This window comes from Centruroides vittatus, unplaced genomic scaffold, assembly GCF_030686945.1.
Source record: "Centruroides vittatus isolate TY-2023 unplaced genomic scaffold, ASM3068694v2 contig_667, whole genome shotgun sequence".
In the NCBI taxonomy this organism is placed as follows: domain Eukaryota; kingdom Metazoa; phylum Arthropoda; class Arachnida; order Scorpiones; family Buthidae; genus Centruroides; species Centruroides vittatus.
Genome location: NW_027122419.1, coordinates 118025 through 144125, shown reverse-complemented (window position 1 = coordinate 144125; position 26101 = coordinate 118025). Strand labels below are relative to the sequence as shown.

Sequence of the window (26101 nt, the reverse complement as noted above, 5' to 3'; positions counted from 1 at the left end):
GACATTCGAATATACAATAGCAATCTTATCGCTTTTTCACATATAGTGTAAAATTTTTAATAAGATACATAATGCAATTATAATAAAATATTAATTTTAATTAATTCAAAGTTCGTTAAAATATAAAAATTTATATTTTAGAAAATACAAGGGAATATCATTAGAAGGTGCGAGCAGCGCTTCCACTGTTTCCAATTACGGCACGCCACTGATTGATAGATAGAGGTGAAGTAAAAAGACGAAGTTGTAATTCGCAGCTTTGAAAATCAGAAAATCTTCGATCGAATTCCGTTTCTAATAATTTAATTTGGTGAGCATATTCTGTAAATTTTAATTTAGGTGATTTAAGCAATAGATATTGACAGCTTTCAAAATTTGACAAGTTTTCTTTATCGATTTGTTATCACCAAAGTAATAATTTTTGTTTGAAAGCGTTAATATTATCAAATAGCATTCTAGCAACATGATTTTTGCATTGAAGCTTAAGATTAATTTGATTAAGATGACTAGTAATAGCAGCTGAGAAAACCAGGTCCTTTATCTATTGCCCAACTTTTAATTCAGCACATTCATAATGTTTGTTTCCAAGAAAATTACGATTTATGCCAGCAGTTTAATTAAAGAATTGTTTTAACACTTTATGACTCGAAGCCATCGAACTTTCGTATATGGTATATCGATGTATTCACATCTATATCTTCCAGAAATGAAGCAAATTGACGATGATTAAGTCCACGTGCTCGAATATAATTTACAATTTTGGTGACTATTTTTAAAACATGTCCGATATTTAAAACTTTAGAGTACAGTACTTGCTGATGAATAATACAATGAAAATGTTCAAAATTATTATTACCATGCTGTTTGCATGATTCTTTTAATCTTGCAATAACTCCTTTAGTAATACCGGTCATGGTAGGTACTGTACACCATCAATTACAAGAAAAAGCAACTTTTCTGATAGTAACTTATACTTCTTCAAAACTTCCATAAGTGCATCAAACATAGCTTCAGTGGTTTTATTATGCATAGGAAAGATTTCTAAACATTATTTTTAAATTAACGTCGCATCTGCGAATAAAAATGGCCAGCTGAGCGGTATTTCGAATATCTGTACTTTCATCAATTGCAATAGAGTTGGCTTGAAATGTTGATATTATTGAATTATTCTGATTTCTCAAATTCTCGGCTATTTCATCAACTCTGCTAGCTACAGTATTTTGACTTAAACTTACACTTTTAAATTTTTTTACTTGTGCTGGACATAATACTTCTGCTGCTTTAATTAAGCATTCACTAATAAATTCTCCTTCAGTAAATGGTTTCGATCTTCTTGTAATAAAATGTGATAATATATAACTTACTTTTACGACATCTGTAAGCAAACAGATTTAGTGAATACACTTTGTTGTTTTTGAAGAATTGATTTCAATACCGACAATTTGTCTTCACGAAGTATTGCAACATAACGGTCATAGTTTCTTTTATGATTTCTGTCATAGTGCCTTTTAAGATTATATTCCTTAAAAAATAAAATAGAGTTTTTACATATCAAGCATAATATTTTATTCTTGTCTTGGACACAAAAATATTGTAGTTCCCATTTTTCTTGAAAATTACGATGTTTCTTTTCAATTGACCTTTTCCTACTCATTGTTCTTGAGGTTTAATTATATTTTTATTAAATAACTTTTTAGTTTAATATGAATAAAAACCAAAATCCACTTTAGAGTTCAAAATATTATTAGCAAACTATTGAGCAAACACTGCACTTTGTGACGACTTGTAGAGACGAAAAAAACATTCTTAATCGAGTTCATTTGACCAACCAAGTTTTGGTAGGAATGCATCCTACCAAACCTTGATTTTTTTATATGGATTGAAGATAGGATTGGTTGACCAATCAGAGCTTCGTAGCTCTGTCGGAGGTCCGGCGATGATAGGTGGCCAATCAGTGATTCTGCTTTCGAAACCAATGGCTGTTTCTCCAATGTCCAGCGTTGTTCGTTTGAAAATAGAGAAACGGCGGGAATCATATGTCTAGATGATTCTAATTCTGACAATGATGATACTCTGCGAACAGAATAACACAAAAATTAAAAGTTGCAGATTCCTTCTTTAACAAGTAGTTTAGTCTTGCCTTGAGTCGGTTTTTTTAAGTTGATCCCAACTTACAAAGCAAAACAAGAGTATTATACAGTGGGCATTGGACCCCTTTTTCTGAGCAATCAATTCCACGTGATGTGACAAATATCCGCAAATTGACTTATAACTATAATTTATAACTAAAGAAAAAGAAGCGGAAAAAATAAGTATCTAAGAATAGTACGAAGGGGAAGAAGAAAATACTCGGGATTTTTTGGCCTCATGGTCTTGGATGGGTCACTGTCTCAGTCTTTTCTCTGAACAGTTGTTTCTTTGTTTTTTCTTCTTTACACCTCAAACTTGTTGTTCTATCAATATCTTCCTTTCTAAGTTCTTTAGTGGCGTGCCGTGACATTTGATGATAGGGAAGTTGTGTTTCTGTAAGAAGCCGACTTACAGGGGCAATCAATTAATTGCGCGTCAGGGCCCGTTCGTATTCGTTTGTTCGATAAGCCAGTAAAAACCGTATACTTCTTTAAATGTATTTTTAATAAATTATCTGACGTACTTAATAAATAAGAAAGTTCAATATAATTACCTCTGTTATTAGATTCAATAAATTCCCTACTTTCTCTAAATGCCAATTCTTGCTTCGAGAAAAAACATATAACATCTATTAATTTAGATATATCTATTAATCATAATTATCTTGTTATAATTTTCAATATTTATTTTATATTGTCTACCATTGTTAAATTCTATTCTATTTTGATTTCCAAATTGCTTCAATTTCGACATTCCAGCTAGAATTTAATATCCCGGGCAGCGCCTTAAGATTAGAAACAAATAGATTCAGATTAAATACTATACTAATAAAAAGATATTTAATGATTTTACAAAAAATTATTAAGGCAGAAGACATAACAACAAAATTACTGTTTTTACTATACAACAAATCAAGGGAAACGGATTTAAGACGAAGCTGGATAATGCAGCTATCGAAGATAGTAAATAAATATGTTTTCTCTATTAAACTGTTTTTGGATCGTACATATAATATGGAGCAATATAGTAAAGAAATAATATACAGAGCTATGGAGCACTCTATTGTTCAAGACATTGAAGATATACGAAAATGAGAAAACACAAGCTGGTATACAACAATTTTAAATTACCCAGTGAATAACAACTATATATTGACAAACCTAGCCTTTAACATCAAAAAGTTTTTTATACAGATTAGGCTAAATAAATATGAAATAATTATAAATGACAAATATATAGACTACACCCAATCTAAATGTCCAAATTGTACCAAAAATTTATCTAAACTTCATATTATATGCGAATGCTGTAACAAAAAGGATAAACTACAAAAGCTCCAAATTGGGCCATTGGCTAACTGTACCATCGAGAAGGAAATGTATAAGATGTTTGATAGTGCTAATACTAACATAATTTACATGTTATATAACTACGTTAAACAATCTACTAAATGATAATTGTGACAAAATATTAATGAAATTCTATAGAGCAGTAAATAGAAAATATCAATGTTGTTGAGATGTTATTATACGAGTGTAAATATGCGTTTAAATAAAACGCCCTTGTAACAGGCGAAAGCCTTTTACGCAAAATAAAGATCAATATTATTATTTTTTTAAAAATAATAAAAATAATAAAAAAATAAAAATAAAAATAACATTAAACACGAACACATTGAAGAAGAAAAAAAAATTGCTTCAATTTTACGAAAAGAATCGTCATTCGTCATAAATTTTATTGTCAAAATGTCGAAATTTTTTTGTTGACGTATTTATTCTTAATTTAGGCATTGATCTTTTTCTTTTAATAATGTTTTCTTTTTCATTATATGGTCTTGAGCCAAAACTTTTTTTAAATATTTTTTTTAATCACTAGCCACGATATAAGGGCTAAAATTAAAATTATAAAAAAAACTTACTTGGTAAAACAAAATGTGTGATGAATATACATACCTAGTAGAAAAAATTCTTCAATTGTATGAATATACTTTTAATGAAACTTATAATTAAATATAACTTTGTGAAGAAACGTACATAAAAATAACAAAATATTCTTTACTTTTTAAATCATAAAACAATCCACTTAGTGAAACAGCTCCCTACGAGTGGCTAATGAATGGAACCAGACGCGTCCAGGTAGGTGTGCAGTGTGTGTGTGCCAAATCCCGAGGGTGCTGATACCGGTCAATGTTAAATGCCTATTTTGTCGCTCACTAGTATATCTTAAAGGACGCGACAGGGCTGTTGTAAATTTTAAACGTTTCTCACCATAGATGTAAATATGTTAAACTTAACCTCTAAACAGTGGAACAGTCGGACGCCGCGCTACCAGTTAGTTGTAAAGGTAAACCGTAAAAAAATTTTTAAGAATTTTCCCACGCGTTTTTCTCGTTTCCGTTTAGGAAAAAAAATTTTAAACAGTTACGTCTTGTAAAAAAAAATCGTTCTTTATTGTCACATAATTTTTTTATATGTGAATTTTTTTCGCGGTAATTTTTTGCTAAAAATTTTTTTTTCAAATTTATATTAAATTCTTTTTTGATTTTCTATCCGATACGATTTTTTCAAAAGTTTTTAATTTATTTTCAATTTTATATAATTTTTTAAAGTTTTAGGCATTTAAGTCATGACGATTTTTTTCAACCTTCGAATCAAATTCAAGAAAATGTAATTGACAGTTAACGAATTTCATCCACAACAATAGATGACGTAAAAGTTGTTACGTTTACAACTACGACGCCTGGCGGCCTTTCCCCCCAGACTGAAATGTGGGTGAAGGTCGTCTCGTGTTCTACTTTCTGTAGAAGTGACGTAATCATTGTAAATAAAAGAAAATTTCAGTATATCGTTTATTTAAAATTTTAAAATTCCTTGTTCAAATTTACACCGAAATATTAAAGCGAATTAAAATATTAGCATTTTGTAAATAAACTTACTTGACATATAATAAATTTAAATAAATTAATCTTTAAGAAACAACAAAACAATAAAAAAATGTAGAAATATTTTTATATTCATCTTCACATTTATAACATATGTTATCGTCATTGACCGATATTTAATTTTAAAAACAATTTTCACAATTGGCATGCATCAGAAAAAGAAAGCATAACTTCCCTAAAACACACTTCATTGAGAAGGTCCGCTTCACTCTGAAAAAGCCGACAGTTTTATGTCAGAAATCCAATGTGTGACCTACTTTCTCTAACGTAGTAAAACAAAGTAAGTTGCAGTACAACAATACACATAAACACAAATAAATTAGTAGCTCAATAATACATACTTTCATTTAAATCCATATGTTATATCCAAAAGTCAGTTCTCCCAAATTGTTCGAAAAATAAATTATTTTCAACTTTTCTTTTTGTAAAGTAGCATATTCTGAAAAACAAGTTCTATATTCAGCGTAAAATTTCCACCTTTTATCCGTTAAAAACAACGCAAAATGTATGGATCCACGTAATAAAAAATTATCGCAGTGAACTTCGAAAAAACCAGAAACACAGATACACCAGACTGCACTGTACAAAATTTTGCCACGAACTGATTCATATTTTAATGCACCTGTGAATAATTTCATCACATGACGAAAAGTTTTTGAATAAAAGCTAAAAGTTTTTAAAAATTCTTTCATAAAATCCGATGAATTTAATTAATACACAATAACTAGATCTGTTTAATAAAGATTAATAATTTTCCATTATAATTATGCAAATTAGATATAAAAAAGATCATCGCGCAAATTCTCCCGCGAACCATGGATGACTCTTACGTCATCTGGATTGAAGTTTCCTGCAAAATAGTGAAAATTTTTATATAATTATTTTACTAATCCAGCCAAATTTAAATAATATAAAATGTCTAGATCTGTTTAATAAAGATTAGTAATGTACTATCATTAATATGCAAATTAGATATGACAAAGATCACTGTGGGAAAATTCCCGCCAAGATAAAAATAGCTTTCGGTCACGTGATCACCAAGAAATACGCCTTAAATTTAATGTTTGTGTACAAATTAATACATTTTAACTAATGTCATCGTTTAAAATTTAATGTTTCTGTAAAAATTAGTAAATTGTAACAAATTTCATCAAAGACAACAGAATAATTTTCAGCTCATAAAAACTCTACAATAAATGATTATTTCTTCGAAAGACGTCGATATGCACGAATAAATAATAAATATACAATAATGCTTTTATCCATTTTAAGTGGATATTGTAAAAATTAAGCTATTTAATTTGTTTGGCTTTTATAATTTAGTTTCCGAATATTTTACTGTGAAATTCCATTTAGTAAACAGAAACAAAGACAAGCTATTAATTATAAACAGGACAATAGAATAATTTTTACGTAAATTGAGTGAAAATACAGAAAAAAACAAATTATATCAAAGATGGGGACAAACAAGCTTACATCCCCAGAACAGAGCTTATAATTTGTTGTCAATTTCAGCCTGTTCCTACTTCGACTGTTTTTTGTTGGTAAAAAGTTAATGTTTTAAGATGTTCTTAGTGAAGAAACATAAAAGTATCGAAATATAATATTCACACACACAAAAATATTTATGTATGTCGACATTAGAAATTTAAAATCAATTATAGAATGTCCTGGATAGAGATATCGTGTGATTGTCTGTTTCTTCTGTCTTATTTTGTTTTTCTACGTGAAAATAAGATATCTTTTATAACTATTGATAATATAAACATTTTGTTTCTTTATATATTACTTCAATTACAGCTGCAAACTTTAACACATGGAGCATGTGAGAAAGTATTATTGTATAGATTATTATATTTTTATGAATACAACTGAGACTCGTGACAATATAGGCCTATATTAACCTACTTTAAGTGTCAATATTTTATTTAGAATCATTTTAAACGTTATTATTACATCAAATTATGAAATGGAATGTTCCAAGTATAGGAGTAAGAGGGAGGGGAAAGAAGCCATGCGTGGGGAAAAAATGAGTTTTTATCTAAATTATAATAAAATTTACTTATATTTACGATAAATATCGATAATTTTCTTTTGGAGAAATGTATCTTGATAAAATTAATTATCTATATGAATGAAACTTTCAATAATACATTAGTTACAATGACTGACGTTCCTTTCTTACCCTTTCTGTAGTATGTCTTATTATTAAACATAGTTTCCTAGATTATAGCATAATAATGTGTAAAAAAAAGGAAAATTCTGTTAATTTGTAAACGCAGATACTATCACATAACAAGCATACTGTATCCTCTGTATATTTAAAGTCAGTTATTCGCGATTGAATTTTTCTAAATAAGCCTGTTTAATCCGTAATTTATTTGACAGAAAGAAATTGTTTATGGCCGTATTTCATTTATATAATGTTTTTCTCGTGATATTATTTCTAATATCGGAAAAAAATATACATTTCTAATATGGACATACATCAATATTTTTAATTCTGAATATTATATTTCGATACTTTTATCTTTCTTCACTAACAACAAAGTACTTTTATTTAAAACATTAACTTTTTACCAACATAAAACAGTCGAAGTAGGAACAGGCTGAAATTGACAACAAATTATAAGCTCTGTTCTGGGGATGTAAGCTTGTTTGTCCCCATCTTTGATATAATTTGTTTTTTTCTGTATTTTCACTCAATTTACGTAAAAATTATTCTATTGTCCTGTTTATAATTAATAGCTTGTCTTTGTTTCTGTTTACTAAATGGAATTTCACAGTAAAATATTCGGAAACTAAATTATAAAAGCCAAACAAATTAAATAGCTTAATTTTTACAATATCCACTTAAAATGGATAAAAGCATTATTGTATATTTATTATTTATTCGTGCATATCGACGTCTTTCGAAGAAATAATCATTTATTGTAGAGTTTTTATGAGCTGAAAATTATTCTGTTGTCTTTGATGAAATTTGTTACAATTTACTAATTTTTACAGAAACATTAAATTTTAAACGATGACATTAGTTAAAATGTATTAATTTGTACACAAACATTAAATTTAAGGCGTATTTCTTGGTGATCACGTGACCGAAAGCTATTTTTATCTTGGCGGGAATTTTCCCACAGTGATCTTTGTCATATCTAATTTGCATATTAATGATAGTACATTACTAATCTTTATTAAACAGATCTAGACATTTTATATTATTTAAATTTGGCTGGATTAGTAAAATAATTATATAAAAATTTTCACTATTTTGCAGGAAACTTCAATCCAGATGACGTAAGAGTCATCCATGGTTCGCGGGAGAATTTGCGCGATGATCTTTTTTATATCTAATTTGCATAATTATAATGGAAAATTATTAATCTTTATTAAACAGATCTAGTTATTGTGTATTAATTAAATTCATCGGATTTTATGAAAGAATTTTTAAAAACTTTTAGCTTTTATTCAAAAACTTTTCGTCATGTGATGAAATTATTCACAGGTGCATTAAAATATGAATCAGTTCGTGGCAAAATTTTGTACAGTGCAGTCTGGTGTATCTGTGTTTCTGGTTTTTTCGAAGTTCACTGCGATAATTTTTTATTACGTGGATCCATACATTTTGCGTTGTTTTTAACGGATAAAAGGTGGAAATTTTACGCTGAATATAGAACTTGTTTTTCAGAATATGCTACTTTACAAAAAGAAAAGTTGAAAATAATTTATTTTTCGACAATTTGGGAGAACTGACTTTTGGATATAACATATGGATATAAATGAAAGTATGTATTATTGAGCTACTAATTTATTTGTGTTTATGTGTATTGTTGTACTGCAACTTACTTTGTTTTACTACGTTAGAGAAAGTAGGTCACACATTGGATCGCTGACATTTATACAGAAAAATTTATACTTGAAGAATTTTGTTTTGATAATTATTGCCTAGGGTTTATGTCGAAAATATTTTTCATTTATATTTGTAATTACAGTTAATTCGAATAGTAATGGCGCTTAAATATTTATAGGATTAATTGAAGTTTTCGAATTTTGTTTGAGGAAACTGAGGAAGGCAAGAGTATCGACAGTTGTATAATGAACTGAATTTAAGTAAATTAGGTGACTTTGTATGTTTCGATGTAGTTTTTTATAATATTACGATATACGAACTTTCGATTTTGTAAATTGTATTATACTAAAAAATAAAGTTTTTTCGTTATTCTCCTACTTAATGATGTATTTATAATGTTTCTGAATTAAATAATACTTATTAAATTGAAATCCAAGCTTTACAAAGTACTATGAATATTAGAGAAGACCGTTTTACTATAAACTACTACTTTTACTACAGCTTACTCTAATGTTGATTCTACGAAAAGTAGGTCAGACAAGGACCGTTAGACTAATGACGTAGGCTGTTTACTTTTTCCGGTTGCATCGGTGCTCTCCCGATAGCGTCATTTACAGAAGTCACACCTACTTTTTTCTGACGCGAGCCAATTAGGAATATTAATTTTTTTAACCAATCAGATGACGGCGGGAAATTTAAATTCGATTTATGTCGATAGATGGCCGTCTAAAATTTTATATTTATTTTAATTTTCTTTCTTTTATTGTAATTTCTCGAGAACTAAAGGATATTCCAAAACAAAGTTGGAGAACCCAACTACTCGTGAAAATTCTATGACTTCACAAAATGGTACAGGTATTTTATAAGAATTTTTTAACGACTATAGTCGTCCTTCACTACTGCCACTGGATCGTCTTGGACGACTATTCTCGTTTTTCACTGTTAAGAGGTTAAGACATTTGTTTTCTAACTACTGTAATTCGTTTTAGTACCAGGTGTACACGGAAATCAGTTCCCCACTGTACCAAGCTAGTAATTGGTTCGGTTAAGCTTTTGTTTAAGTAAAATTCTGGCTCTTTCAGCAGGGTTTTATTTATGTCCCCATTCCCTAATTTCTTAATTATTTAACCACTTCTTAGTAGAAATAAGTCGAAACCAATTACTTTGTACTTGAATATCTGTAGTCTTGGGAAAACATTGGAATAACAAATTTTTATGACAACAAATATAGAAATCGTAAATTTAAGGAAAATAAATTCTAGAGCTTTTTTCGTACCATTGTATGTCTCATTCATTAAATTTGGTTGTAAATGATGCTGCCAAAGTAACAGTTAATTTTTTTAACACTGTACTAGAATTGTACACGTTTTTTCTCCATCCCCTTACAGATGGGACATACTAAATCGTAATATCACCGGTTTAACATTGAAATCCGTAAGTAATATAAGATGAGAGAGCAGAATAAACGCAGAATAAATATATCAAATATTTTAATGGATTTTTTTAAACTCCTGTCAACTATACAGAACTATCATAAAAACATGCCAGTAAATTCCTATCGGTTGGGTTTAGTTATAAATCTAGTCTAGGGTGGGCAACCTTTTTTATAACACGGGCCAAAATAAATTTTACGTTATTTCTGCGGGCCGTAGTAGTTAATTGACGCCTTCTTGTGGTTTGTAATTTTTTTAGTCTGTAAATATGAAATAAATAAATAAAAAGTTAATTACTACATTTATTTCTCTTATCGTTTTCGAAAATTACAAAGAATTGGAAAAATAACTAATTAAATCTAGAGATACATAATGCAGTTATAATAAAATTTTAATTTTAATTAATTAAAAGTACGTTAAAATATGAAAATTTATATTTTATAACATACAAGGAAAGGTCATTGGAAGGTGGAAGCAGCGCTTCCATCGCTTCCAATGACGGCACGCCACTGAAGTTCTTTTATGGAACGTTCTTATTATTGGAATATGAGCGGCTCCACGTAGTCCCCAGCCTCTTTCTCCTTGGAGCACTATCTTTGTACGTCTTCTCTCTCTGGAGTTCGAGCGAAAAGTTTCTTACTCCTGGGGTCCTATTTTGAGCTCTTCCGATAACTGAACGAGAGCGATACACGGGACATTCGATAAGTCCCCTTAGCGAAAGGCAGTTAACGAACCTTAGACAAATCGCTATTCTGTGCTCCACGTCAAGTGGGTTTCGCTACGGGTAGTCGGTCGAGATGTGTCTGGGTTCCATGCTATCGATAGCTATTACGCTTTAATCAATCACAGATTAGTTAACATTGTATTATGTCACGTGACTGCAACCTGCCATTTTCTAAGCGAAGCACGTGCTTTTAGCGTTGTCGTGTACTAGCACTAGTGATATAGTTTTGTTTTGTTTTAAAATGTCTGGGTCTATTTTGTCAGCCTATACGTTAAGCAAATATTTGTTTTTAAAAATTATAATTTATGTGATAGATAGTCATTTATGTTTAGTGTATAGTTTACTCAGGACCGGATTAACCCACTTTGGGGCCCTAGACATTTTCTTCTTACCGGGCCCTCCTCTCTCTCCCACAAGAAATAGAACACACAAAAAATATAAAACAATAAATAAAACAAAATTGAATAATGTGAAAAACTAAAGCAAAACTTAAACGTTTATTAATAAAAATATTATTCTTATCGCTATAAAAAAATTCTAAATTATCGGAAAAATTACTTTCAATAAAAAGAAACAAAAGAACACACTTTTTTAGGTTTTAGAATTCACAATAACCATATAAAAAGCAATATACTTTTTTGTTTATTTGTTTATTACATACAGTTGTCAAACAGAAAAGTAAACTTTCTTATTTACAAATGTTTTAGAAATAGACAATTTGACCGGGCCCTTCAAAAAATAGGGCCCTAGACATTTGTCTCATTTGTCTATGCGATGATCCGGCCCTGAGTTTACTGTTAAGTTACGTATATAGAATGTATTTTTTATACTAAAACTAATGAATTAAAGTCGACATTAAACTTAGATAAAATCTACAAAATAAAGATTTCTATTATTACATAATGCTAACATTTTACAATTGTACAAAGTACGTCTAAGCTTCTTTGTATATTTCTATATAACTTCATGTAATTAATGTATTTTTTAATTCATTCATTAAGAATAAAATGACAAACTTAATTTTGCCACAAGTTATACTTCTATTAACCTTATAACCAAATTAGAATTAGTATTATGATTAAATGTCAAATGCAATACGTCTTATTAGATGTAAATATTATTTGCATAGACATGGAGTGACTGGAAAGCAAACATTAAAAGTAAAGCCTCACAAATAAAAAAATCAACGTTTCAAACAGGAGGTGGGCCTTCAGTTAATCAAAAATTAACTGAAGTTGAAGAAAGAGTATTAAATTTAATCGGTGTTACTGCTGTCTCCTCTCTCCAATTGCTCGTGAAGTAAAATCATTCTTACACGAAAAGACGCCATGTTGTTTTCACTTTCGTTACGTTCCTAACGGCAGCTCGAGCGTGACCGATAACAAAAGCTTAGTTATCGCACGTGACTATCGGAACCGAAAACGAAACGTACGGCTCGGAATAGCATTTTCACGATTGATAAAACGCGAATCACGTGGTTCCGATAGAAACTGGTTTTTATCGTATTCGTTAGCTTAACGATACTACTCAGAATAGGTTCCCTGCTTCCCGTGACCCCAGGGCCTCTCCTCTCCTTTGTTTTCCCACTTCACTTCTCAGAAACAATGACCTTGCCCAAGGGAAAAAGGATTGGAAAGGAAATTTCTAGAACAGTCAGAACAAAGAAAGATTCCTAAGCTTAACACAATATAATAAAATATGTACAAATATATAAATATCAGTACGGCTGACGACCACACAAACATGTGTCATGTGTCAAATTACATCACTCTGCGTTCTATTATGTTTATGATTGTCTTGTGTTTTTATCTCTGTTCGGCTACAGTCACTGCGTTTCATTTGATGCCTCGCGCCAGCGTGCAACGTCCCAAGCGATGATGCAATCACAGTTGATGCCAGCGTCAACCAAAAAGTTCAAACTCTCCAACTTCAAGCATCAAAGCTTGATATTTAAAAATTTTTAAAAAGTCGGCGGGCCGCAACCTATGTATTGGTGGGCCATGTGTTTGACACGCCTGTTCTATAGCAATGTCGGGTTTCTACTGGCTGCCGTTGTTTATGGCAAATCTCTTCTTCTGTAGATTGCTGTCAATTATGGCCAATTATAGTGATGAACTGAGTCTCCTATGGCATGTTCGAATTTTTCATGAACTAAATCGAATGGCAGGAAAATTGCCTTTTTTATTGTATTTTCTGAGCAATAGCGTAAAAGGTTTTTCGGTTACTAATGGGATGTATGGGGCCAGGCAGAGGGGTACGTAAACAGATGTTTGTCAAACCTTGGCGATAAGGTCTTAAAGATGGGAAGTTGATTTCCTTCTTTTCATAAAAAATGACACTGTATCTTCCTTTTTCGTAAACAACTTTAAAAAACTAGATATATTTTTCACGCTAATTAATTAATAAATATCCTGACTCTCACATCACTCCCTTAGTTTTTCGAAAAATTCACATGATAAATAAAAGAGGTGTAATTTTTCACAATCATTAATGATAAATTGGGGTTATTCTCTTTTTCTCTCTATTGAAATTGTGCAAAAAATGATAATAATCTTAATCTACACATATTCAGTAAACACGAAGGAGTTTTCAAGATACCATCTGAATATCATAACAATGGTTGCATCAATTTTAATCCTGCCAAACCCATACGGAACTTACAAAAAACTCTTTTTTACTACCCACAAAATAATATCGGTTTTAGAAATTAGCATTTAAAAAAATCATTAACAAAATGCAATACTGTTATTTATGTTTTGAATAAAAATCTCAAATATTGTAATTAGTTTTCACAAAACGTGCATTCTAAATTTTTCCCTGATTATAAAAGTCTTCTAGAGCTTTATGGACTTGAGATACAGCAGTCCCTTTTAATTATCTTATATTAGGTAATAAAATATGCAGAATGTTTATTTAAAAAAACATGAAGTTTAAATAATTTTGTTATATTTTAGCAAATTTTACAATTATTTATACACATAACAACCATTTTCGTCTTCTATATAGTATAGATATTGGCAATCACGTTGACAAGAAATATAAAGATTGGCAAGTAATATCATGGATGCCATAGGAAATATCGATTTCGCTTTGCAAGAATTAACTGATAAATGCATGAATAGAATGTGGAAGAAGTTACGACTGGAGTATCCTAGAATTCTCATTGAGAAGAGCCTATCGCTGTATCGTTAGGTTGAAAACTTGTCAAGTTACTCGATACAGAAGATGTAGACGAGCAGGGTACTGGGGAGTTGGGGTTTCTGGTAAGAGCCTCACTAACGACAACTTCAAGAACTGGTAGAACAAGGAATTCATGTAGAACTGGAGAATAGAGATTCTGAAGACAAACCCAAAACATTTCTCTACAATTTTCCTTAGTAAAAGTTTGATAATGATAACAGAAATCGTTGATCAAATTGTAGCGCATGATCCAGATTTTGATAGGATTCTAAAGCAAAATGAGGCATTTTGGATGTGATCTCCTGCTATTGACATTTGCTTAAAGAAAAGAAAAGAAAGCGATCAATGAAACTACACGTCTTCATTGCAAAAAAAACAAGAATTTCAGAAGACCCAGGACCTTAACAAAAAATTAACTTAATTTTTTTGTGCGCATATGTTTATATGTTATTTAACATATACTATTATGCAAAAATTTATATAAAAATAACATAAATTTATAGGAAATTTGCTTATTTTTTGGTCACGTGTTGCCCTATCCCTATTTACTCTATGTTAAAATGGTCTCGTTTAACGCTGTTTCGCTTAGTGCTTTGTCATCTAGGAATGCATCCCCCTGACATTAAGCGGGATCTTACTGTATATGGTTAATCTTTACCTATGTGCGCTGTCATGGCGGTGAGATGCACATTCTAACCTAACCTAACATATTCTAATAAATTACCAAAATTACTAATGTATAAAATATGTTTAATAACTCAAATAATTAATCATATAAAGAAAGGATTTTGGTAATTTATTAGAATATGGTAGGTTATGTTAGAACGCGCATTCTGCCATGACGGTGCACATAGATAAAGATAAACCAATTACATAATATAACAAAACTGTGTAATGGACAATCCTAATTGCTTAATATTTCAACCAATTCATTTTCATAACAATTATCTAGGTCACAGGTAAAAACCCAAAAACTAAGTTATCTGTAATCACAGTTTAATTACATGTAGTGAGAGTACTTGTGATTTAACAGAATAATATACTTATTATCTCTTTTGGCTAGTTTAGACAAGTGTTCGGTTTAATCAGAATAAACATAAGAAGTTGGTTCACTTACCTCTGAAGCATATTTCCAAGATACTCTGAAGTATGAAATTTGGAAATTTCGTATAAATCTTCTTCTGTTAAAAGGCGCCTTGTTCCTTTAATTATTATTGGGAAAAGCCAACTGAAAAATAAATAAATTATTTTTTATCGTTTATTACAATTATATTTTTCTGCAAACTTTACAAACTACTACGAATATTATAAAAAACCGTTTTACTATAAATTACTACATCTTACTACTGTGGGTACCGAGGAGGGACGACGAGGTCAGCCCTCTGTCTAATTTCGGCTAACAAGTCGGAGGGACTTGCCCACGTGTCAGGGATGGCTTATTTGCCGGTAGGGATCCCGTAGGGATGGGAATACTTTTTATCCGGTCGAGTGTAGGAGGGAAGGTGGAGTCGTGGTAAGGCGATAAGCGAATATTCGAGCAAACAGGACACCATTTAACAGGATAACAACGATTTAATGGAAAACAAAATATACGTTACAAAAATCTGACATAAAAGGGGTGACATATAAAAAGCTATATATCCCTATCACGCGAAGGGAGAGAGAGAGTTCACATAAGTGGGTTCCATACCTCTTAGACAATCAGTATTTCCAATATTCTGTCGGTCACAAGGATCGGTAATTCTTTTGAAGGGAAGGATCGGTAACTCTTGAGGCACAACGTAAAATATTCCCTTAGGCACGAAGGACAAAAATGGACGAGATCGCGACTCGATCTAAATCGATGATTGACTCCCCAGAGGTGGGGAAGGAAGCATCTTATATAACTTTTGCTGGAAAAGTTGGTCACGTGCATGTGTTTAGGCCATAGGTGTTCCCAGGATTGGAAACAATACGGCGAATTCGGGCGCTAACTATAAACTTAAGTTGCAAGATGATCTGTACTCAGCGTAAGAACAATGGATAGTTGACAGTTATACGGCTGGAAACGCATATTTTCTCGTCCAGGACCGTTTTTTAGGCAGGATGTTTATAATAGGAAAATTTTCGATTCAATATAGGGAACAATTTTATTATAAGTCGTATTATATTCGGATTATATCCGGATATAAGAAAGGAGTAATTATTAATTCGGATATAATCTTATATATAAAATTGTCGTGTCACAATTTTTGTTACCGTACTCCTCCGAAACGGCTTTACCGATTTCTACCAAATTTCATATGCATATTCAGTAGGTCTGAGAATCGGCTACTATCTATTTTTCATACCCCTACACCATTTCCCCCTTTCAAAAATATATTTATATATGGATTAAGGCTTTTATGTCCAACAGATGGCGCTACCTTCCGACGACCTAAGTTTGCTTTTCTGTCAGGCATTATGCTGGACTGAAGCAGATCATTTTCTATCTATCTATATAAATAAAATATAACGTTCGTTTGTTCCTACCGATTTCCTTGAAATTTTGACACAACGTTGCATTCGAATACGCACGTGTTTTTATATAATATACATGTCGAAATTCCCTCCAGTGGGGGGAGATGGACGGGATTACGGCTTACCGTGAAGAACTCTGCTTCTATTATACTATTTTACATGCGGTTTTTTGCGTTTTTAATTGCGTTTTAATAGGTTACGTCAACAGAATATACACTAAAAAGGGATTTTTCGATATTCCCCAGCGGGAAAAGTGACGGGATTAACGCTTACTGTGAAGAATTCGGCTTTTATTATACTATTTTAGATGCGTTTTTGATTGCGTTTTAATAGGGTACGTCAAGAGAATGTACACTGAGAAGGGATTTTTTAAAATTCCCCCCACGGGGGAAGTGTTATACATTTATAATAGATACATTTTGAGCCACAACAACGCGTGGCCGGGTCAACTAGTCTTATATATAAAATTCTCGTGTCACAATGTTAGTTACCTTACTCCTCCGAAACGGCTTTACCGATTTTTACCAAATTTCATATGCATATTCAGTAGGTCGGAGAATCGGCTACTATCTATTTTTCATACCCCTACACCATTTCCCCCTTTCAAAAATATATTTATATATGGATTAAGGCTTTTATGTCCAACAGATGGCGCTAACTTCCGACGACCTAAGTTTGCTTTTCTGTGAGAATGGACTGAAGCAGATCATTTTCTATCTATCTATATAAATAAAATATAACGTTCGTTTGTTCCTACCGATTCCTTTGAAATGTTGACACAACGTTGCATTCGAATACGCACGTGTTTTTATATAATATACATGTCGAAATTCCACCCAGTGGGGGGAGATGGACAGGATTAAGGCTTACTGTGAAGAACTCGGCTTCTATTATACTATTTTACATGCGGTTTTTTGCGTTTTTAATTGCGTTTTAATAGGTTACGTCAACAGAATATACACTAAAAAGGGATTTTTCGATATTCCCCAGCGGGAAAAGTGACAGGATTAAGGCTTACTCTGAAGAACTCGGCTTTTATTATACTATTTTAGATGCGTTTTTGATTGCGTTTTAATAGGGTACGTCAAGAGAATGTACACTAAGAAAAGATTTTTTTAAATTCCCCCCACCAGGGAAGTGTTATACATTTATAATAGAACACGGGGGAAGTGTTATACATTTATAATAGATACATTTTGAGCCACAACAACGCGTGGCCGGGTCAGCTAGTTTTTTATAATTTTATGTCAAGGGGATTTCTAGATCTCACACTACGTTTTACTCTAATGTTGATTTCACAAAAAGTGGGTCAGACAAAGATTGTTAGACTGATGATATAGGCTGTCGCTTTTCCAGGTTGCATCGGAGCTCTCGTGATAGCGTGATTTACAGAAGTGACACTTACTTTTTTCTGACTCGATCCAATTAGGAACATTAATTTTTTTAACCAATCAGATGATGGCGGGATGTTTAAATTCGATTTATGTCTATAGATGACCCTCTACACTTTCATGTTTATTTTAATTTTCTCTCTTTTATTGTAATTTCTCAAGAACTAAAGGATATTCCAAAAGAAAGTTGTAGAATCCAACTCTTCATGAAAATTCTACGAGTTCACGAAATGGTCCAGGTATTTTATATGAATGTTTTGCAGATATATAAGTCGCTTACCACTGCCACACGATCTCCCTTGACATATATGTACGTCGCTCACTGCTGAGTGGTCAAGTGACTTAAGTCTGAATGCTTATAAGAATTCAACAAATATAATAATTTCAGCCAATTGATAGTTAATGCTGTGCTAGAAATAAAATTAAAATATGTTTCTGTCAACCAAAAAGCTTGCTGCAAACTGTTTCTGCAAAAATGGTGCTAATGCAAGAGAATGCTCAAGAATATTTGACACTCATCGCGTGAATTTACAAAACATGATTGATGCCTTATTGAAGGAAAAAACATTAATACTATCATAAATTTATGGATTTTTTTAAGATGAAACAAAACAAATAACATATTTTTATTGATTTCAAAGCTTGTAGAAAATGTGAGTGAAATCATGCAGTTTTTGAATTTATAGGCGATCTTGCCCCTGTGTTCTATGTTCTGATAATGCATAAAAAACTTTTGCTAAATCTGTACCTAACATTAAGTCCAAACATGCTCATAAGTAGACCATGACTGCTCTATTGAATGGTAAACATAGCCACAATAAATGCATCGGTATATACTTACACGACAGAAAAAACAATTCAGAGAAGGAAACAAAAGTCTTTCCTAACATTGAATGTCTACTTGTTTTTTCCAAATGTGAAAGTACAATACAACAACCAAACCTTCATACAAACACAAGAACCCAAAACAGAGGTGTGTAAATTTGTTTTAAAAATACGAATTAATCAGTAGAGTGATATTTGTAAATCTGTTTCAAGGCACAAAAGGCAGTGTAACCTACAGTATAAGAAAAAAAGACATAAAAATGCTTTATATTTGCAATGATTGTGGTCAGTTTGTATGTAAATATCATACAGCAATGTATGTACAGTGAAAATTATGCAGATGAGCTAGTAAAAAAGGAATTGTTTCTCTTGGATTTCGATGAATTTTGCTTTCATCTGCCACATTTACAGTATTATATTGAACTTTGCTCACTCCATGCTTTGTAGTAAATCAAATATTAAGTACAGAGGAAGGTCGGGTAGTACTGTCGGCTAGTATCGGACAAGCGTTATTTTTAACATTTGCTGCAGGTTTCAGAACCTGTGAAGACACCAGCATGTTTGGGTGAATAAGGAAAGTTCAGATTCTCACCATATTTAGTCAATCAGTAGTGTTGTTGACACGTGGCAGAATATTTGATAGTTTTAATAGTGTTTTGAGTGAACGAAGATGATTTCTGGTTTTTTTTATTTATTTTTTTTAACTCTTTCCGCCCTGTGGGCACTAAGAGGGCCTCTTTTAGAAGGTCCACTATGGGTTCGGCCAGGCCCACAATGGGGCGACCGGGTGGTGAGGGACGGGGCCCGACATATACGAACGGACCACCCCCCGAAAAATTCCTGAGGATTATTCGACCCGATCGGATTCGACCCGATCGGATTTGATCCCGGGTGCCCCAGAGCAGTAGGCTGCCACCTTGACCGCTCGGCCATCCGGCCGATGATATCTGGTTGTCATAGCTTGCCTGAAAATGAAAATAAGTTGTTTTTTTGTTTATTGTAGAAAACAACATTTATTGTTCTTTAACTTGTAGGCGGAAATCTCTGTAAGCTTATTAATACGTATGTGGTAAGTGATGTTTTGATCTATGATGTTTCGTGTTGTTCGGCCAACAATGTTGCGGTTTGTATTGTTATGGGTTGTATCGGAAACAGTTTAAGGTTGATAAGAATTATATTCTCACGGAATGTTTCTGTTTTAGAAGACAACTACGGCAGAATAAAAGAAAGAAACAAGAAAAAAAAGAATCTATGCAGTTAGGAGAAACCTGCTGGAGAAAATCGTCCACACAAAGAGAAACAAGAAAGAAAACAGTAAATAGGCCAAATCAGTTCAAGAAAAGAAAGAACACTAAGAGACTCACAGCATCATCTGTGGTGAATCCTTTGAAGAAGTCTAGATTCAGTGTAGGATTTGTAAAGGTTAGGCTCACAGAAATTGTGCTGATCTTGAAGGAAACAAATATTTTTATGAATGTGATGTTTGCATTACCAAAAATTAAACAACAAATGCATTTGTCATTAAAACGAATTTTTCAATTTTCATACTGATAACTTTTAATTTTTTCTCATTTATACCACTTTCTTATCATGTATTAACTTACTTTTACGATCTGTAATTTGTACTTTTATAAATTTCTCAATAATCACTCTGCCTAAAATAACAAGTTGTTTGTGAAATCAAAAGTAATTCTCTTCTTGCAGATTTTTCTTGTGTCCGATACAACCGTCCAAAATTAAACTTGGCAAAAATGTAATGACTGTACAAAGTGTAAAAAATGATTAATATTTTTATCTTAAAAAGTGAATTTTAACTGGTGTTTTTATAACACAATTCAGTTTTGTATGAAATGTAATCTGAACCAATTGAGTTGTAACATTTTTTTTATAATGTAGGAGAAGCTTAGGTATCCGGTACTACCCCAATTTTCCCCTATGTAATTTACAATAAATATATCCAATTTTAATTATGCGTTATTTTTTTTATAATAATACAGAAACCAAGACATGTTCAGATCCTAACTCACAAGAGTCTCCACATCTCAGATATCAACACTGACTTCCGAGGGTGAGTGTCATGAAGTCATGAAAATCATGCACGTGGAAGGGAAAACCATGACAATTCATTAAAACAATGAGAAGGATTGCGAAATATATTAAAAAAAGCAATCAAACATGGAGTGTTGCAAGAAATTTGGATTATTCACAGTCAGCTCTATCTAAAATTCGGTTTAAATATATTTAAACCAGCAGCAGTATAACAGGGAAACACACTGGACATGAAGAGAAGATAGCAAAGCATTAAGTCAGGACACCAAAGAAATTATTTCAAAATTTGAAATGTACATAAAAAGAGACGGATAGAAAGTGAACAGAGCAGCTTTTATTATGTGGCAGAGAACGGTGAAAACAGTCATTGAAGAAATGGGATTTTCTTATTCAAGAGTTTTCAAAAACCACCATTAAAACTAAAACATAAAAACGAGGTTACATTAGGACCAACGAAGCAATCATGGACACACATACACACAGAAAATCTTTATTTGTTTACCTGGCACCATGGTGAAAGATGAGATAAAATACAAAGTTGCCTTTTGGCTTGTAAATGGTAAATTTCCGACATTGAGATAGAAACAGTCAAATATAATGTCGCGTTCTTATAGTAGACAAAACAAATTACAGAACCCGAATTCTGAATCGTGTCGAGTCATGATCAAACAAGAACAAGCTCAGAAAGTGGAGCGTAACATGTGAACAGAAAAACAAAAGATACAAAACAATCTACAAACAATGCGTGTATCCCCACATAGTTTCATATAAAGTTACTTACTGAATGCTCGTCCTTTCAAAGTTACTGCTTGATAAGTTCCTTTAGCAAGATGTAGATGTATTTGTTTTGAGGCAAAAGACTGGCTGTAGGGCCAATGCATATTCTTTGCTTGTATTCTAAGTTTCACAAGATAGCTCCTGAAAAAAAGCATCAGAAACAGATTCTCATTTTTGCTACGAAACCCGAATCATCTCCTTAAGAAAGAGAATTCTAATTTTCACGCTTGCAAGAACACAATAGCCATGTAAGATGTCATGAATGTCAGCAGCTGCCAATGCCAGCTGATCAGCTTTTTCATTCTCCGGAGTACCACAGCACCCTCTCATCCACTCAATAGAAAATTCGTTTTAACTAATTAAGATGATATCGAGAATGTTTCTGCGTATCACCTGAAAACTTGGGACGTGAAAAACATTCTAAATTTGTGGTTATGCGATTAGCATGTTCGCACCACATCTTGGCCTTCCTCGTATTCTATAGATATTTATATTTAATAACAAAACTATCCTAACCCATGCGAGGGCCAACATCTTTCGGACCACTTTCACTTGCCTTGCTACACCTTTTCATCATTCATTTGTTTAACCTCTCATTGAATGTGTACCAACATTTCTATATGCGATCATTTTGCTCAGTCTAACTCTTCGTTTGCAAAACTTCTCCCAGCCCACCGTTTTTCGCTTCATTTAACTCATGAAGGCCGTGTGGTTAAAAAAATGTTATGCTCATTTCACCCGACATGCTCTAGTCTACACTTTCAAAAAATAGTTTTTATTAATGTGAGTTACAACAGTGGCCGAGTTGATAAAACCCACCGTAAAATACTAGTTAGTCGCCCCTAGATAGTAAAGCGCATATGGTATCGCTTCGAAGCGCCTAGCTCATATTTATCAAAGAAGAGCTCCGAAAAGAAAATTTGGCTTTTATTTTGTGTATCGTAATTTTTACATTGCGAAATATCTTTCTACATTTCAGATGTTTACTTTGGATATTGATTATTTTTTGACTAATTTGACTAATTAACTTATTTCACTGCCTTCTATTTGTTTCCAGTTATTGCTGACTATTATAGCTTCTATAATACAATTTGGCCTTAAATAGTACATAAAAATACGATGAAAAAATATAACCGAGATCAAAATCTAAAAAAAAGTGTAATGCTCCAAAATGTTTGAACTTATTCACTAGTTTACTTCGATACAGTTATTACTTTATATATTAAGATTTGAAATATTTTCAAACTGTTCATTTTTAAAATACAATACAATTAAAGAATACAGTATAAGAAAAGTTTGATGGAAAACGTGGTGTCCAGTTTGAGTGTGGCCACTTTCTAACTGATCTAATGTTTGCCGACAACAGCGCCATTCTCGCTGACAACGATGCAATGGCCACAGACACGCTTTATGATATCGCCAGTATCGCTCAGTCTTATGGTCTTAAAATAAATGTGTAGAAAACCAAAGTGCACACAATGGATGGATCGCTAGTTACTGTTTACATCAATGGAGTCCAAATTGAGCAGGTACAAGAGTTCCATTACCTTGGGTCACTGATCTAGGAGAGGAAAGTGCCATCTTCGAAAGAAACTCATATCCGAATTGGACAGGCAGCCCATGCATTTGCCTTATTCAAATGGTGTGCATGGAAAAAAATAACATCACCATGACGACCAAGGTCCGCCTGTTCCGAACGCTGGTACATGGACTTTGCTCAACAGATTTGGCCAAACATGAGACCTTTCAAATGAGATAATTAAGACAGATTCTTGGTACCTGCTTTTGGGATCACAATACCAACAACGCTATCCGGGCCAGACGCCTACAGCAACCAGCTGTTGAAACGCAAATTCAACAGCAATCGCTGAGATGGTTTGGCCATTTGTGCCGAATGGATACTAACCGACTACCTCACCAACTGCTCTTTTGGCGACGACCTACCCTACGGAAAATCCAACGCACCGCACCTAAGAAACGTGAACCAAACAAATTGAAGAAGACCTCAAGAACCAACGGCTTTATCTGAAGCAGGCAAAAGCGGCAGCTATGGATCGAGGGCAATGGAGGAGCATTGTGGAGAGAGCTCGATTTCGTGATGCACCCACAGCATACTGGTTGCGCAGACACCCTGAACCAAATGCTAGCTAGAGATCAAAGAAGAAGAAAGAAAAAGAGGCAAAGTTTAGAAAATGATTAATCAAATATTTCAAGAAAGCAAATAAACTCCAACATCAACGATGTAATGTTATTATTACAACGGCTGCCATCTATTGGCTCATGGACGCACACTGTAAGGCTCTGCCAACAGGTCAAGAAGAGAATCAGGTTTTAGAATTATATATTTGTATTACTTAATTATATTATTTTTAATATAATTATATTATATATTGTAATTTCATACATTAAATATAAATTATAAACCTCTTATTTTAAACGTATTTATCTCATAGCTATTTTTAAAACAAAACATCCTTCAAAAATTCCCGATTAATTACCACGTGAATAAGCGATATTTAAATTATCCAATGCATATTGTCAACAACTGAATTCTTATCATGACAAATTCAAAACGTAAATTAAATGAAGTTTTCTAGCGTTAAATATTTTCTCTTCTTATAAATTTATATATTATATTATGGTTATTTAATAATATAATATATATTACTATATTAATTTTATATAACTCAAAAAATAAATAATTTTTTTTATTCTTAAAATCCATTCTTTAATCTTACCAATCATTCTTTTAGTAAATTGCGTTATAAATGTAGGTGTGAAATATTATTAATATGCGTAAATCGACGTTCGTTCTTTGTAAGATCGCATATAAAAATTTATATTCTGATAATACATGATTCAATGTGTTAATGACAAATTCCGTTACAATGCAGGAATATATTTTATTGTATGAGTAGCCAGCCATCACCTAAATTAAACATGATGTTTTTATAATTCTCAGAAAAAAATTAATCTTAGTGAAAATAACGATATAATTATGCGAGGCCATCATAATATATCTTAACTTAAATTCCTGATATAAACTTTGATTTTTCTTTTCCATCGATATTTATATAAGATCTTACGGAGAAATAAAATTTAGTAAAATATATATCAATAGATAAATAATAAAGTTGACTTTTGAACTATGTTTTGAATAAAAATGGTAATAGAGTAAAAACTTACCAAATATCGACTATAACAATCTATAATTGTTTGACACAGAAAATATTTAAAGTTATATCTATTCGAGTTCTCCCAAATACACATAAAAAAATACACATTATCGATATAAAAGTTTCACAATGTTGTGCAAGCTGCAGGTTTTGCTGCTGATTCTCCGGTTCAGTAACATTAAAAGAATTAAATACAAAAATGATAGAAAATTTATAGACATACTTATGAAAATTAATGACATTATACAAATACAAAAACGAGTTGCTTAACTTTCCCGGTAACATTTGATAACGCCACCTGTTATGACATTTTATTGAAAACACCTATTTATATTTTTAGTTATTATAAAATGACAACAAACTTTGCTTTCACAGTAGAGTTGAAAGTTATAAAAAATTAATTTTGAATTTAGTCGAGATATGAGACACAACCCTTTTTATGTTCCCCTCGATCGTTAATAACCACAATTTAATAGCATCAATTCTCCTAATAATCAAATCTCCTTGAAAAATCTCAAAAATTTTCGACAGAAAGCAGAAAGAGAAGTAAATAAGCTTCAGACAGGGTTAACAAAGTCGTATCTTGCGCATACATATACACTAACACCCATACATATAAGAAAAACTCTCCAAGTTTTTTTTTGCATTTCTCGACGTTTAATTTTGCCTTGGGTCCAAAAATTAAAATTATTAAGAGGGATCATTTTTAACCGATACCTATACTTTCCTTTTGTTTTTCAAAAAAATTGCAGCTTTAGTTCAGAACTAAGGTCACATCATTAAACACTTTACTAAACGATTATTAAAATGTTTAAATAATTTTACATACCAATAAAACGCACGAGAAAAAACACCAGCTGAATCGAATGGGTTACTCTTCTGCTTCGTCTCCATTCTGTATTAATATCTCGCATGTGAAGATGAGCTATAAACTGCGTCTAAAGTATTACTCATTAAATCTACATGTCTATTGGATATTTTATAATTCAAATAGCGTGATAAAGTATAAAAGTTTTTCAGTTATTTATATTCAAAAAACCTTGAAATAATAAACAGTTTAATTATGATATTGAGAGAAAGATTTTTGCTGATATAATAGAAACATTTCATATTTTTTGTATGCTTAAAA

General features: G+C 31.9%; 1 protein-coding gene across 1 annotated transcript in view; it reads right to left on the bottom strand.

The window, feature by feature from the left end:
* Positions 1-25884, bottom strand: part of LOC136980078 (ATP-binding cassette sub-family C member 4-like) — a gene marked incomplete at its 3' end in the record, with an annotated part of 36135 nt that extends 10251 nt beyond the window's left edge. Inside the window, exons 1-2 of the mRNA XM_067276120.1 lie at positions 25802-25884; positions 15373-15483 (exon numbers count right to left, since the gene is read on the bottom strand). Coding sequence (XP_067132221.1) covers positions 15373-15483; positions 25802-25866 — 176 coding nt within the window. The remainder of the gene's footprint in view (positions 1-15372; positions 15484-25801) is intronic.
* Positions 25885-26101: the final 217 nt, after the last annotated feature.